At 42.6% G+C, this 13947-nt stretch overlaps 1 protein-coding gene across 4 annotated transcripts; it reads left to right on the top strand.

Annotated features, from left to right (window-relative positions):
* Nucleotides 1-44: 44 nt before the first annotated feature.
* On the top strand, nt 45-10105 carry rbm14b (RNA binding motif protein 14b). Of its 4 annotated transcripts, XR_010804150.1 has the most exons (6): nt 45-114; nt 1775-2127; nt 3618-4617; nt 5113-5334; nt 8173-8251; nt 9147-10105. XR_010804150.1 is itself a non-coding variant. In XM_066680422.1 (5 exons), the coding sequence occupies exons 2-5, from the start codon at nt 1779-1781 to the stop codon at nt 8180-8182; spliced, it is 1581 nt and encodes a 526-aa protein (XP_066536519.1). In that variant the 5' UTR covers nt 45-114; nt 1775-1778; the 3' UTR covers nt 8183-10105. The 4 variants fall into 4 exon arrangements, 3 of the variants coding, with proteins under 3 accessions (XP_066536519.1, XP_066536517.1, XP_066536518.1); XM_066680422.1 differs by having other exon boundaries at nt 8173-10105; XM_066680420.1 differs by lacking the exons at nt 8173-8251; nt 9147-10105 and having other exon boundaries at nt 5113-5946.
* The last annotated feature ends 3842 nt before the right edge of the window (nt 10106-13947 follow it).

Below are 13947 nucleotides of genomic sequence, written 5' to 3'. Positions count from 1 at the left end.
TCTCTCTCTCTCTCTCACACACACACACACTCTCTCTCTCTCATTGGGAAAGAATGCCCGTCTTTACTGAAGAACGGAAGTGGACCGACCATTTTGAAACCCTGCACCGCTTAGGTAAGATGGAAGATTTCTCATTTTTCTCTCTTGTTCTCTGTCTATTTTTCAGACGTTTGCTAACCCTGTGTGTTTTTAACGTGTCACCGTTTGAGAGGAGATGGAAACAGGGTTTAGCTGTATCCATGGCGACAGTTCACCGCTGAAATCTAAAAACGGCGGCGGTACAGAGACAGCGAGGGAGGCGAAGGCAGAGGTTTTTGGGCAAAGAGGGAGAGAAAGAGCGTACCCCAAAAAATCTTGTTAATTCAGCGGCTGGGCGACAAAAATAACACGAAAACAGTGTCCCAAAACACAGCTACTATCTCCTTACAGGCGCCATGTCGAGTTATCATCACCTCCTTGTAATTCGGGAGCGTAATTTCAACCTGTGTGGGAACAATTGTTTACGAAACCCGTAGGAGCCTGAACGGCTTCTTATTTGAAATCTCAGTTCTACCTTAAAAACTGCGGCAGCTACGTTGAGTTCGGCGCGTTTAAGGTGGAACGGGGAATTCGAATGAGAAGTCAACTCCGGCTTGTGAAAACCCTCTTGTTGCTTTTTACCATTTGTGCTATGCTAGTCGCCCCAAGCGTGTGTTGTTGACGCCAGCTGGATATACAGTGAACGACTGCTCAGCATATTTCCAGCCCTTTATGTGTGTTGGCTTTTATAAACCACACATTTCCTCCTCTGGTGTATACACAGTGTATACATTTTGTGCGCCACTGCGTCACGGGAGTAGCTTTAGTTTGTGGGGTGCCATTCAAAACAAAACTACGCTAGTTAACTTATTTTTAATGTTTTTATTTTAGTTTATAGGTTTTACTTAATTACATATTAAAGATTCAAAATTATTCACAAGCAGTTATAAAATACACTGGCAATATCTAATAACAATGTAGATATATCTGAAAAATCTAACGGGTTTAATGCTGACAGCGGTTACCAGCAGATTTGAGGTTGAACTGTAACGGTTTTCTAAGCAACAGGTCACCATTTCCTGTGTTTTTTTTTTGTGTGTGTGTGTGTTATAACTGCTTAATAATAACTTAATATCCATTACTAAACCTATATAAGGTTAACTGTAAAGGTGTTCCCTTGGTGTTGTACATATGTTCCCCAGGTACATATCTGTAAGTCTTCATAAATGTTTGAGTTATATCATCAATTTTCTTAAAATATACAAAACCAAAATTTTAAAAACATTAGGAAAGGTATCACTTGTGGCTCAAGAGTTCATAAAACATTCCTATTAAAGTCTAAATGAGAACTCGGTGGATCAGGCAGAGCTGTATACTGTAACAACACACTCTGAGAACTGTCTGTTAGTAAAACCAGACTTGGTACTTAGCCCCGTCTCAGCACGACAGTGGACTTTGAGGCTTTCTCTGCCTTAACTGATATTACAGCTGTCTGACTCAGCTAAAACTTACGTTCTTCATTTCTCTCTCCTTGCATTACCTCTACAATCTGTTTTCCCAGAACCTGATTATGCCAAACAGAACAGAATCTCCCTGACAAAGCACAATTTGCAGTGGTGATTGGTAATATTCTTTAAGACCAGTCTTAACCCATGTCCAGCGAGGAGTTCCAAAGGCTTGTGTGGGACCTCAATTCAGTCTCTGACTGTCCGTCCCTGTCCTTATTTTAATCAAGACCTTCTGCCTGTCTCTCTAGCGCGATGGAGAAGGGCCACACAGTGAAGCTTTTTGTGGGAAATCTGGCCCTGGACACAACTCAAGAAGAACTGTCTGCCATCTTTGAGTCCTATGGCCAGGTGGTGAGCTGTAGCGTCCTCAGGCAGTTTGCCTTTGTTCACCTTCAGGGAGAGGGTGCTGCTGAGAGAGCTATACGGGAGCTCAATGGCAGAGAGTTCAAAGGTCGTAACCTGGTAGTAGAGGAGTCCAGAGGGCGCCCACTTCACTCCACCAAAGTGTTTGTGGGTAATCTGAGTGGCATGTGCACCACAGAAGACCTAAAGGAGCTTTTTCAGACCTTTGGGAAGGTCTTGGAATGTGACAAAGTTAAAGGTAAGAAGAGGTTTAAACCAATGTAGATGTTGCATAAACACTTGCGGTGCCTTAAAAACATATACAGTATTATATGCCAATTTGCAATCCTATAATTTGGCCGTAGATTAAAAGAAGCTCCCATATTTGGTATACTAATTATGATGAGTTCTGCTCTGATTGCTTACAACGAGGCAGTGTGATGACTTACACATTAAATGTGTGTACTGGCCTAATACTTGTTGTAAATTATAATATTTTGCTGTATGTATGCCTGATTTCTGTGTGTACTTCAAAGTTCACCAGAGTGACTGTGGTCCATATCTCACCATTCCATAGACCCAAATGTGCTACATAACAGACAGAGATATAGGCAGAGTAAATAACAATCCTAAAGACTTGGATGAGTGTAATGCATGCCACCAATGTGTTATGGGCTTATTTTGGGGCAAACTGCAGACTCTTGTCTGTTTTGTAAAGTAACAAGACTCAAAAAGTTGTTTATTTCCTGTGTTGCCTCAAATTGATTAAATCACTGCTGCCCAAGAGAATTCTACTAATTGATATGTGTTATATTTATCTATTTAAAAATGCATTACAAGGTTATAAATATATATCCATTTTATCATTTTGTATTTACATATTGCTTACTTGAATTTTACTGTACAGTTGTTCCATACCTGCATGTACACATGGTCAAAAGCAAGGCATTTGTTCACTCAGAGAAGATTGTGTTTCTTAGTTTAAGTAGAATTTCTACATGTTTGAAATCTCTCTTCAAAGTGAGGTCACACAGAGTCTCATTGTCTGTTTCCAGTCTGTTTCTATATTTTATTTTTTAGTTACATTTACATGGAATGTTTAAAATTTGACAGAGGTTTCCATATGCTACACATTGGCGGCACGGTGGCGCAGCAGGTAGGTGTCGCAGTCACACAGCTCCAAGGACCTGGAGGTTGTGGGTTCGATTCCCGCTCCGGGTGACTGTCTGTGAGGAGTGTGGTGTGTTCTCTCTGTGTCGGCGTGGGATTCCTCCGGGTGCTCCGGTTTCCTCCCACAGCCCAAAAACAAATTTTGCATGTGGATTGGCGACTCAAAAGTGTCCGTAGGTGTGAGTGACTGTGTGTGTGTGTGTTGCCCTGTGAAGGACTGGCGCCCCCTCCAGGGTGTATTCCCGCCTTGCGCCCAATGATTCCAGGTAGGCTCTGGACCCACCGCGACCCTGAACTGGATAAGGGTTACAGATAATGAATGAATGAATGCTACACTTTGCAGCAAAAAAAAAAAACTGAAGAAAGTGTTATAATGTAATATTTAATAGTACATTACAAATTTTATGAAAATAAGTATTTCTTTTTGTAGCTTTACAGAATTCATTTGATTTATTTATATTTTGAGTTTAGATTTTCCGCAGCTGCGAAGCCAGAAACAAGCCTATTAAAGGAGGCTTTCATGAACATGTCTCTTCTGTTGTATGTTTGCTCAATGACAGTCTGTCTCTCCTTCCACAGGCTATGCCTTTGTGCACATGGAGAACAAGGAAGATGCCCTGCAGGCTATTGAAGCTTTGCATGGCACTTCTTTCAAGGGACGGCCACTGTCTGTGGAACTTTCCAAGGTTCAGCCCAGCAAGCAAACTCCCACTGGAAAGATCCCTTGCGTGAGTTGTGGTAAGCAGGGTCATTATGCTGGAGAGTGCCCCACTGGGAAACCTGCTCTGGAGCAGTATCAGAGTCAAGCAGCTGTTTTAGCTGCTGCCGCTGCTGCTGCTGCAGGACTTCCACTGCAGGTACAACAAAGTGTCCACAACTCTGTCTACAACACCTCCACGTTTGACCCCACATATGCTGCTCTGACTGGACTGACTGCTGCAGGAGCTAGGGCTGAAGGTGGAACCGCAGTGGCACCTGCCGTCTATGGAGCACTAGCCAGCCAAGTTTATGGAACGGTTGCTAATCAGCTCTACGGTGGCACAGTGGCTAATCAGGCACTCAACAGTGGTGCCACTGCAGCTGCTGCACAAGTCTACGGCTCAGTTAACCCTGCTCTCTATGGCCAGATGACAAATGGAGCTGTAGCAGCTGCCGCAGCCGCAGCTGCAGCCTACGGTCAGCAGGTTTACACACCTGCCGTAGCTAACCCTGTGTTCTTAGCCGCAGCTCCTGGGATGGAGGTTTCTGCAGCTGCTGTTAACCCCGCCTATACTGTAGCTCCAACCATTTATACCACCAGCCCGGCCTACAGTGCCCTGGGAGCAGCGGACCCAGCGGCTCTCTTTGAAGCAGCAAGGGCACATTACTTTGCGCAAGGGCAGCAAGTGCTAGCAGAGCAGCAGCAGGTCAACGCAAAGTCTGGGGAAAGGGACAGGAGCCCACTTCGAAGATCAGCACCACTGCTGCCAGACCCAGTTATGAAGCCCTTCATGTATCAACGGGCTAAGCGCAGGGCACTACTGCCTACTCCTGCTGGTCGGGAAGAAGCTGCTGGCCAAGAGGAGGATCCTGTTGCCAGGTAAGTCAGGGAAGGGAGGGAATAGGTCTGATTACTCTACACTGCCTTTCAAAGTTTTGGGGACACGTCTTTTCTGATTGTTTAAAAAAATATATTACAAGGCTTATTTTGGAGGCAAACTATTTCACACACAAAACTGAAAACTGCCCCAAGTCCAGATATGATCTCTGCTGTTTCATACATATGACATATGTTGGACTCTGAGTGTCTCAGCCATTGGTCTTTTCAAATTTAGTTCATTTAAATTTTCTTGTAACTTTGTTTTTCTTTTACACAACACGCAGACTGCCACACACAAGAAACTTAAATTCAAAGATGGCTATTATTTTGCTTTAAAAGCTAATTATACCTCAAACTGTTGATAGACAGTGTGCTCTTGCATGTAACAAACATAATGGCATTTGTATGTTTCTTTGATTCTGACCTAATTTTGGTGGGGGGGTTTGTGTCTGTGTCTGTGTTGTCTGTGTATGTTATCTTCAACTCCTCTTTCAGGTACTATGCAGAGTATTACCAGCAGTACCAGCAGCTTGCCCAGTACCCTCAGTACTCAGCGGTCCCTTACCCGGCCCCTAACCCAATTGCTGCGGTACCCACCATCCCTACCCTCCCTGGTGTCGCTGCCCCTCCGGTGGCTGCGCTGGACGCACTCAGGCCAGTGCTGCCCGCCGCCCCCGTGCCTGCCGCTGCCGCCATCGCCGTGGCAACGCCCCGCGTGTATGAGCCTCCGCCGATTCCGCCGTCGCGCAAGGAGCCCCTCCTTCGCCGCTCCGAACTCGCCCTGCACCCCCCTGAAACGCCCTTCCGATAGTCTGCTCTTACTCCCCCTGTTCTACCCCCTCCTCGCACCATGTCTGTGACTGTATGTATGTGTGTGTGTGTGAGAGAGAGCGTGAGAAAGTGTGTTTGTTCTGTGGTTTGTCTTTATGGGGGAGATGGAAGTGTACATGTGTGTTTATGTCTGGGTTATGAAAAGGGTGGGCGCCTTTTTTTCTTTTCTTTTCTTTTCTTATTTTTTTTAAGCAACTGGAATATCTGACCTTGGTTCTAGTCACACACACCCAGTGTAGTGAGCCAGGGTTGTGAAAGGGAGAAAACTGCACGCTTTTGTTTTATACACAATACAGTATACACACTTAGTCGCTCTGTTTAAAGTGTCTGAAACCTTAAACCTGTAGACAGTTTTAAGGTGTAGGCTAGGCATTAGCCATGTGTTCTCTTTTTTAAATGCTTTTTTTTATATATACAATGTTAGTAGCCTATGAATGAATACTGTACTTGAGATTTTTAAGATTTGCTTGAAATAGTTATGTGAACTATTAACCAGTTTACGTGTGTGTATGTATGTATGTATGTATATATATATATATATATATATATTATATATATATATATATATATATATATATATATATATATATATATATATATAAAACATGCATATTGTTAATTAGAAGATGATAACACTTTGATAAATTGAATGTAATGTTTACTCCAGAGGTGTGTAAAGTGTAGGACCAGGGTTGGACACTGTTTTATATATATATATATTTGTGTGTGTGTGCGTGTGTGTTTGTTTGTGTTTGTCTATTGTCTTTGGGATTTGGCCGCATATAAATGTGTATCATGTTAGGCCGATTGATTGCAATGACAGGCATTCACATGGAAACATACACGCACACATTTTTAGGGAAACTGCCTTGATTTTCTACCACAGTGCATACACACACCTCCCCCATTACATCAGAAGTAAAGAGAAAAGATGAACAGTCAGTGAGGATGTAACTCACCCCTCGTCATCTCATGTCACCCATCCTGAAAGCTGAAAGACACTGTGAATTCTCTCCCCTCCTACTTTTATTTACTTTAACATAGCAACTTCTATCACCACAGTGATCATTGGGAAATAAACAACTCAAACCTGTCATTTAGGGTTGGGCGGTATGATGTTAATACCATATACCACGGTATTTAAAAATGTGGACGGTATCTTAAAATAAGGGCGGTGTTTATGACGTGTCATTTAACAGTCGGCTAAAATGTTCACGTGCATTTAAGAGAGCCACGGGGAGGGGGCGCTGTGGGGGAGCTCAATGACTGCTGATGTCATGGTCTGAAAACGGGTGGCGAAAAGCACAAGCCCAGTAGCCCACCGCAGTTGTAAGTTTAGTGGTGAGTTTGGGTTAAAAGAGAGCGGAAGAAAGCTGTAAACAGATAAAATTCTCAGAAAATCCTTCACTCGACTTTGTGCTCACTGGTATATGGCTTTATCCTCTAAACATGTGTGTTTTGAGCCTCAGTTCGCTGAAAAATCTGCTGTGGTGCGCTAAACCACAAGTGCCCGTTAGCGCCAGCTGTGCTTCTAAACAGTGTACACCGTCATATTTTTTAAACTTTTCTGTTCCTTCAGCACCAGCTGCTGAAATTTGTTCTCTCAGAAACGGGTTTTTATCGTCAACACGTGTCAGTGTGCACTGTCGAGCTGTGTTTATCTAAATTCACTCGACTCACAGGCTCAGCGCAGACTGACAGAGCACCCCCTCCCCACGGTAATACAGTATACCGAGATAATATTTTGAGACGGTATTACGGTATGAAAAATGTGAATACCGCCCATCCCTACTGTCATAGCTAGTTGCCATTTGCTGGGATTGGTTCTCTGGCTTGCCTCTTTTTCTAACGGGGTTTGGTCTTCACTGACTAACTTAACTGCCATTTTGTGTAGTGGATGCTTTTTGAAAGTGTCTTACTGATGATGCCTATTGTTTTTATAAATACAGTAAAAGGGACTCAAATATCAGTTTTTTTAAAATACTCTCCATAGACTTTGTTTACAGCCATGAAAGAGGAGAAAAGTAGCTTTCCATATTGTAGCTTTTTACCGAATTATGTTTGTAGCCAAATTCTGTTTTTTAAAGCTCAGCCAAAATCGTTTTCCAGTGGCTTTTGATTCTTATGCCTTAGTAAATGAAATGTATAAAGAGTTGCTATTTCTTGATTGTAGTCTTAAAATGTGAAACTGAACAGAAGACGTGCACAGTGAAAGTGCTGTATGCTTTGTGGTGCTGTGGCATGGGATTAAAAAGTATTGGGAGATCGCTATCAGTTTCTTTCAGTCTTCTTTTTCATTTGCTGTTCAGTCTCACTAAACTATCCCCTTCCATCTCGCTTTTTTTCTCTCTCCATCTTTCTCTGCATCTGCCTTTAACTGTGTAACATTATCATTTACTCTTCATCAGTGGTTCAGTACCTACATACCTACACAATGAAGAGGCCCTGTTAAATGGAACTGTCTGGCTAAAAAAATAATTGTCTTCATTGTTGTAGTTTGAATAACAGTAGCACAGTTTTTTGCTTATGTTTTTATAGGAAAAGTGTAAAACAAAAAAAACATCTAAGGATCTGTGCATGGTCTTTAGAAAAAACTATAATCAACCGTAAAATAAAGAATGTTTTTAATGTTTTGAAAGTAAAGGGAGAAAAGGCTTGTTGTTTTTTTTTACGTTTTTATTTCGATGATGTTTTATAATTATTTTTCTTTTGTGAAATGCCCAGACTCAAATGAATGGGAGCCCTGAGAGGAAGTGAAAGGACTAGAGACTTCCCCCTGTCCCTCTGTGTTTCTGTGGATGGGGTAAGTTGGGGGTGATCCTCACTCTGTCCCCTTTAGCTTTACCCAAAAAAAAAAAAATCGCTCAACTTGCTCCAAAGGAGCTACACTACCCATGGCAGCAAAACCTCCACTTAGTAACCAACAAGCACCCCATTAAAATCTCTAGAATATGGGTTTTGAGTTTACTACACTGGCAGATGTTTACTTGCTTTGTTTTTGAAGCTTTTTGGATGTGGTGAAGCTTTGTGTGTACCAGGAAATCACCGTCCTGCGTAGTGCCTCGCATTGTATGTTTGGTAGTCCTCCTGTATTAGTCCTTGTGGGACTGTCAACCTTAACCATGATACTGAGTTGTCCATGCTTTACCTCCAAAATGCATTCTTCCGTAGTAGCGCTGGACAGGTTTAATGGACTATCGTCAAAATATGGGCATCATACAAATATTTATCTTTGACCAAGATCTCAATTTGTATATTTTGTATTACTTTAACACTTATTTACAATCTGTCTAGTCTAACAGACGGCTAAATATGAAATGAATGCCATCTGTATGTGATAGGCTACACAGAATGTACATGATCGTAACACGTGTTATCATGCTAACTTCTTACATGACCCAAAAAAATAAAGAATTATTCCAATCTAAACCAGTTATTACACTCTAATAACCGCTTCAAAGAAAGTTGCAATACAACAAGGGTTCTTCTTAGGCTCTCGTTATCTGCGAGTAATCTGTAAAAACGTCCTCTTACCAGTTCAATGGAACAAATTTGAGGGTGGCGTGTGGAGCATGGACAGATCAGTTGTTCACTCTACGCTGTGGTTTATATGACATCTCATTTATTGTGCATTTTACAATCTGTTATCTTTTTCAATAGTCCAAAACTTTCTGACTGCCTTGTCCCGACTGAACTAGGTCCCCCAAAGGAACTGAATGGTGGCCACCATGCGGTGTTGGTGGGGGGAGGACATTTAGCATCGCGCAATGCACAGGAAGTTCTCTCTCTCTCTCTCCATCCAGGTAAAAGCACTGTGCCTCGCCCCCCCCCCCTTTTCTGTCGTCCACCCAATAGCGCCTGCGCCTTGACCAAACACCTGCCCTTCTCCCACCACCCCACCTCCCCTCTAGTCTCCACTTCACCGTCAACATTGCCACAGCCAATGGGGCACCTCTATGACCATAATAATTTGCTGCAGAAAAAAAAACAAAACACAAAAACTGACCAGCCGTTGTGCCGTCAGCTTGAGAGACAGCAGGGGCTGATGGTTTGATGCTGCTGCTGCTGCTGCTGCTGTTGGGCTGATGTTTGTGTTGCTGTGAATGAAGGGTGAGTGCTGATGCCATGACAGATGGATGAGTGTTTAAAGGCTGAGATGTTAGTGGGTGCAGTGGCTGAATGAGCGAGTGAATTAGCCAGAGAGAGCCAGAGAAAATGTGTTTAAAAAGAAAGAATTCCCAGCCCTGGCCCTGTAGTGCCCCTGACCTGAAAACATTTTGGTGTTTTGCCTGATCTGGGTTAGCAAAAGTTCTCAACAAAGTGTCCTGCAAGGTTTCACGCATTCCCAGAGCCAGCTCATAAAAAAATATGTTTATAAGCCTTATTATTTTAGGCAGGGAAGATTTGAAGCTGTGCAGGAGAGTGGTTCCCCAGGACTGTAGCTGAGAGGTACGGTGTTAGGAAAGTCTTCACCAACCTGGTCCTAGAACTCCTCTATGTGGTCCACATTTTTGTTCAGTACCAGGTGTCATAGAAGAACTCATTGGAGTTCCCTAAAGGTATGGGTTTTTTTTTTTTTTTTATTCAATCCCCATTTCCTGATAAGCTGAGACACTGTGCAAAATGTAAATAAAAACAGAATGCAATGATATGTAAATCAGTTACACCTAATTTTAAATTAAAAATAGTACAATGACATCAAATTTTGAAACTGCGATATTTATTTTTCCCCTATTCAAATTTGATGCCAGCAACATGTTACAAAATTTGGGACCATGTTTACCACAGGGTTACATCACCTTTTCTATTAAAACACCGCAAATACGTGGAAACCAGTTGTTTTCCCACTCTTGTTAGATATAGGATTTCAGCTGCTCAATGGTTTGGGACTCCTTTCATAATGTTGGCGGAGGGCAGCAGGTAGTGTTGCAGTCACATAGCTTCAGGGTCCTGGAGGTTGTGGGTTCGAGTCCTTCTCCGGGTGACAGCCTCTGAGGAGTGTGGTGTGTTCTCCCTGTGTCTGCGTGGGGTTCCTCCGGGTGACTGTCTGTGAGGAGTGTGATGTGTTCTCCCTGTGTCAGCGTGGGTTTCCTCCGGGTGACTGTCTGTGAGGAGTGTGGTGTGTTCTCCCTGTGTCTGCGTGGGTTTCCTCCGGGTGGCTGTCTGTGAGGAGTGTGGTGTGTTCTCCCTGTGTCAGCGTGGGTTTCCTCCGGGTGACTGTCTGTGAGGAGTGTGGTGTGTTTTCCCTGTGTCTGTGTGGGTTTCCTCCGGGTGACTGTCTGTGAGGAGTGTGGTGTGTTCTCCCTGTGTCTGCGTGGGGTTCCTCCGGGTGGCTGTCTGTGAGGAGTGTGGTGTGTTCTCCCTGTGTCAGCGTGGGTTTCCTCCAGGTGACTGTCTGTGAGGAGTGTGGTGTGTTCTCCCTGTGTCAGCGTGGGTTTCCTCCGGGTGACTGTCTGTGAGGAGTGTGGTGTGTTCTCCCTGTGTCAGCGTGGGTTTCCTCCAGGTGACTGTCTGTGAGGAGTGTGGTGTGTTCTCCCTGTGTCAGCGTGGGTTTCCTCCGGGTGCTCCTGTTTCCTCCCACAGTCCAAAAAACTGCTGTATCTACTAATGCAGATACAAAGATACAAATTTTATTATGCAAGCATGGACTGAGGCAAATTGGACAAGTGTCCTGTGATCTGAATAATCAAAATGTAAAATTTTTCAAATAAAATCATTGATGCATTGTCTTCTGGGCAAAAAAACAGCATCCACCAACATTTATTGATTATCTGTAAGTGCTTATCCAGTTCAGGGTCGCGGTGGCTTCCCAGAATCATTGGGTGCAAGGCAGGAACACACCCTGGAGGGGGCGCCAGTCCTTCACATGGCGACACACTTTCTCTAATACACATACACACCTATGGACAATTTTCAGTCACCAAACAACCTATCAACGTGTGTTTAAATTCAGTTCCACCTGAGGATCAGCTGAGATCACAGTCAGCTAATACTGGTTTTGAGTCTTGTCCCTTGCATTTAGAGATTTCGCTAGATTCTCTGAATCTTTTTGTTATAATGTACTAATAGATGAAAAAATCCCTGTGTCCCCTGTTGTTTTACTTTGAGAAACATGATTCTTGAATCGCATTTTTGCCTGTGTATTCTTTCACAGAATGATGAGCTCTTCTCCCTCTTTCTTTATGAAAGACTGCTCTTTTTAATTCCAATCATGTCTCTGAAAACTGTCGCATAAGTACAAATGATTTTCACATCATTGCATTTTGTTTTTATTTACAATTTATACTGTGTCTCAACATTTTTGTGCTGAGCTAGAATGATGCACCTTTTTTCTGTAATGAGTTTATTATCAGAAACTGATCTTAGGTCAGCACCTTTTACTCTGAGAACCTTTGTGAATAAAGGCCCTGAACTGAATGTTTAGCCCTTGGTTGTGTAGCTGAAGCGGGGTGAGATTTGGAGCAGATAAAGAATGTGGATGTTGAGGTCTCCAGCGTCTGAGTTCAGGAACACTGTCTTAGCAGGAAAAACATTAAAACAGTGGTCACCCAACAACCTTCTAAAGATCTAGAAGTGTCCCTTTTACACTATTGTCAAGCCATTTAGCCCCTCAACTTTTGTAGTTCCTGTCTCACAAATTAATTAAAGTGGTCAGTCAGGAATGTCTGAAAAGGCTAGTTAATACAAGCAGGAAAATTACAAATGGAACTAGATCACACAAAAAAGTACATTCCTGGGACTTTTGGTGGCTACTGTCTTACAATGTTCAGGGCAGGTGTACCCCATCACCAGGGTTGGGAACTACTGTACTGGATGTAAGGTGTGATTGGATGGGGCTGTTCCTGTGGTGAAGAGTGCTTGGGTGTCAGTCTGTCTAGTGTCTCAAGGCTTGGCAGATGTGGTCTTCGCTCAAGAGCCCCACTTAGAATATTCGCCGATCTCGCTTACCCCTCCCCCTTCCTTGACTCTCTCCCTTCTTATTTACCCTATCCCCACCAGCCCTTCCTGGAGTTTGTTCGCCGTACACACACAGTTTGCCGCCGCCCTCGTCGCCTTCCCAAAACCGGCTCTCTTGAGTTTGTTCAGTGTTACGCACTTGCTGCCTAACTGCCTAAACACACCCCTAAAATGTCCCCTTTTTTTTGGACATATTTTTGTAGGAATTTTAACTTTCACCGCATTGGCTTTTGAAAAAGTAGCTGCTAAAATGATTGTTTGAGGAGATGCAACAGAACAGTGGTCAACTGCCCCACATTTTGAAGAGGAATGTCCATGCCAAGTTTACTTCCAAGCTATATCTAACTTGTCTCCTTTCTCGTTACCTATTTCTGCTTCATCAGATCCAGCCAGAAGCCAGAGTTGTTTGATTAGCTGGAGCATGTGTAGCAGATTATTGGAAGGTAGGTCTCTGGTACAGAAACAGGTGACCATCACCGTAGAAGAAGCAATGTTTCCCACTCTCAACAATGTTTCTTTTGGTATAAATTCTACAAACTCATTGAAATGCTACATATTTAGGTAAGATTCTTAAGGACAGTGGTTCTCAAACCAGTTCTAAAGATGTATAGGGTGGTTTGGTTTGAGAACCACTGCATTAAGGAACTAAGAGTGCGTCTTCTGGAATAGTCTTCAGGTTTAGATCTGCAATCCAGTTTCCAGTTCTGGATTTATTTGGAAATTACTTGTAGTTTAGGTGACTTTTAGTTACCTACCAATGATTACAAACATTCAGGACCAAATGCACAGTTTGACCTGTTCTGTGGCATCGCTTCAAACGACACTTTTTTGAAACTTTGGTTTACAGAATGTAGTACCAGAAGGCCTAATCAAGTGCACTGTAGATCTTGATTAGGAAGTCTCTTTGGTTAGAACTGGATCAAAACACAATGCCCCCGAGTTCATGAAAGTCAGATTTTTTTCAGGTGCCAAGCAGTCTTCAAGTAATATCTACCTGAGCTATACACCAGAGGTATGATTTATGTGTAAAGATTTGTGCATTAAAAACAGCTGTTTTCTACATTAACCGAATATTGTATATGACCTATGTTTGTCAAAGAAATTTCAGCAGCTAATAAGAGCTCAGCATATGTCTGTCATATTCATGCCTCTTGGCTCCATGTAAAACTGCTTAAGAATGCAAAGCTATATTTAGTTCAAAGGAGTACTTTGAAGAATACAATTTTTATTCTTATAAATTTAATGTCCAGTGTTATTTTATGAATGAAATATTTTAAAAAAACTAAACGTTTGACTGGTACTTTATGCCCACATCATACATGAATGTGACTGTGTGTGAATATGAATGCAACTTCTGGTGAATACCAACTTGAAGATGATAAAATTGGCATTTACAGATTTAATACAGATTTTTTAAAAATATGGTGTACCCAACTTTAATGTGTGTATTATGTAAGCAATTTGGGAATGTTTTATTCAACTTAAGTTTTGAAATTGGACTTTTTTTTAGTTCTAGTTTTTAGCTCAAGGCCAGTGCATTTA

The sequence above is a fragment of the Hoplias malabaricus genome, chromosome 9 (assembly GCF_029633855.1).
Source record: "Hoplias malabaricus isolate fHopMal1 chromosome 9, fHopMal1.hap1, whole genome shotgun sequence".
NCBI lineage: Eukaryota > Metazoa > Chordata > Actinopteri > Characiformes > Erythrinidae > Hoplias > Hoplias malabaricus.
The sequence above is the reverse complement of the archived record's forward strand: the minus strand, read 5'-3'. Positions and strand labels throughout refer to the sequence as shown.

Bases quoted from the DNA above. Each gene is read 5' to 3' on its own strand.
- rbm14b (XM_066680420.1), top strand. From the start codon at position 1,779: ATGGAGAAGGGCCACACAGTGAAGCTTTTTGTGGGAAATCTGGCCCTG. The intron at 2,128-3,617 runs GTAAGAAGAGGT...CTCCTTCCACAG, and splicing joins GGAATGTGACAAAGTTAAAG to GCTATGCCTTTGTGCACATG. The intron at 4,618-5,112 runs GTAAGTCAGGGA...CTCCTCTTTCAG, and splicing joins GAGGAGGATCCTGTTGCCAG to GTACTATGCAGAGTATTACC.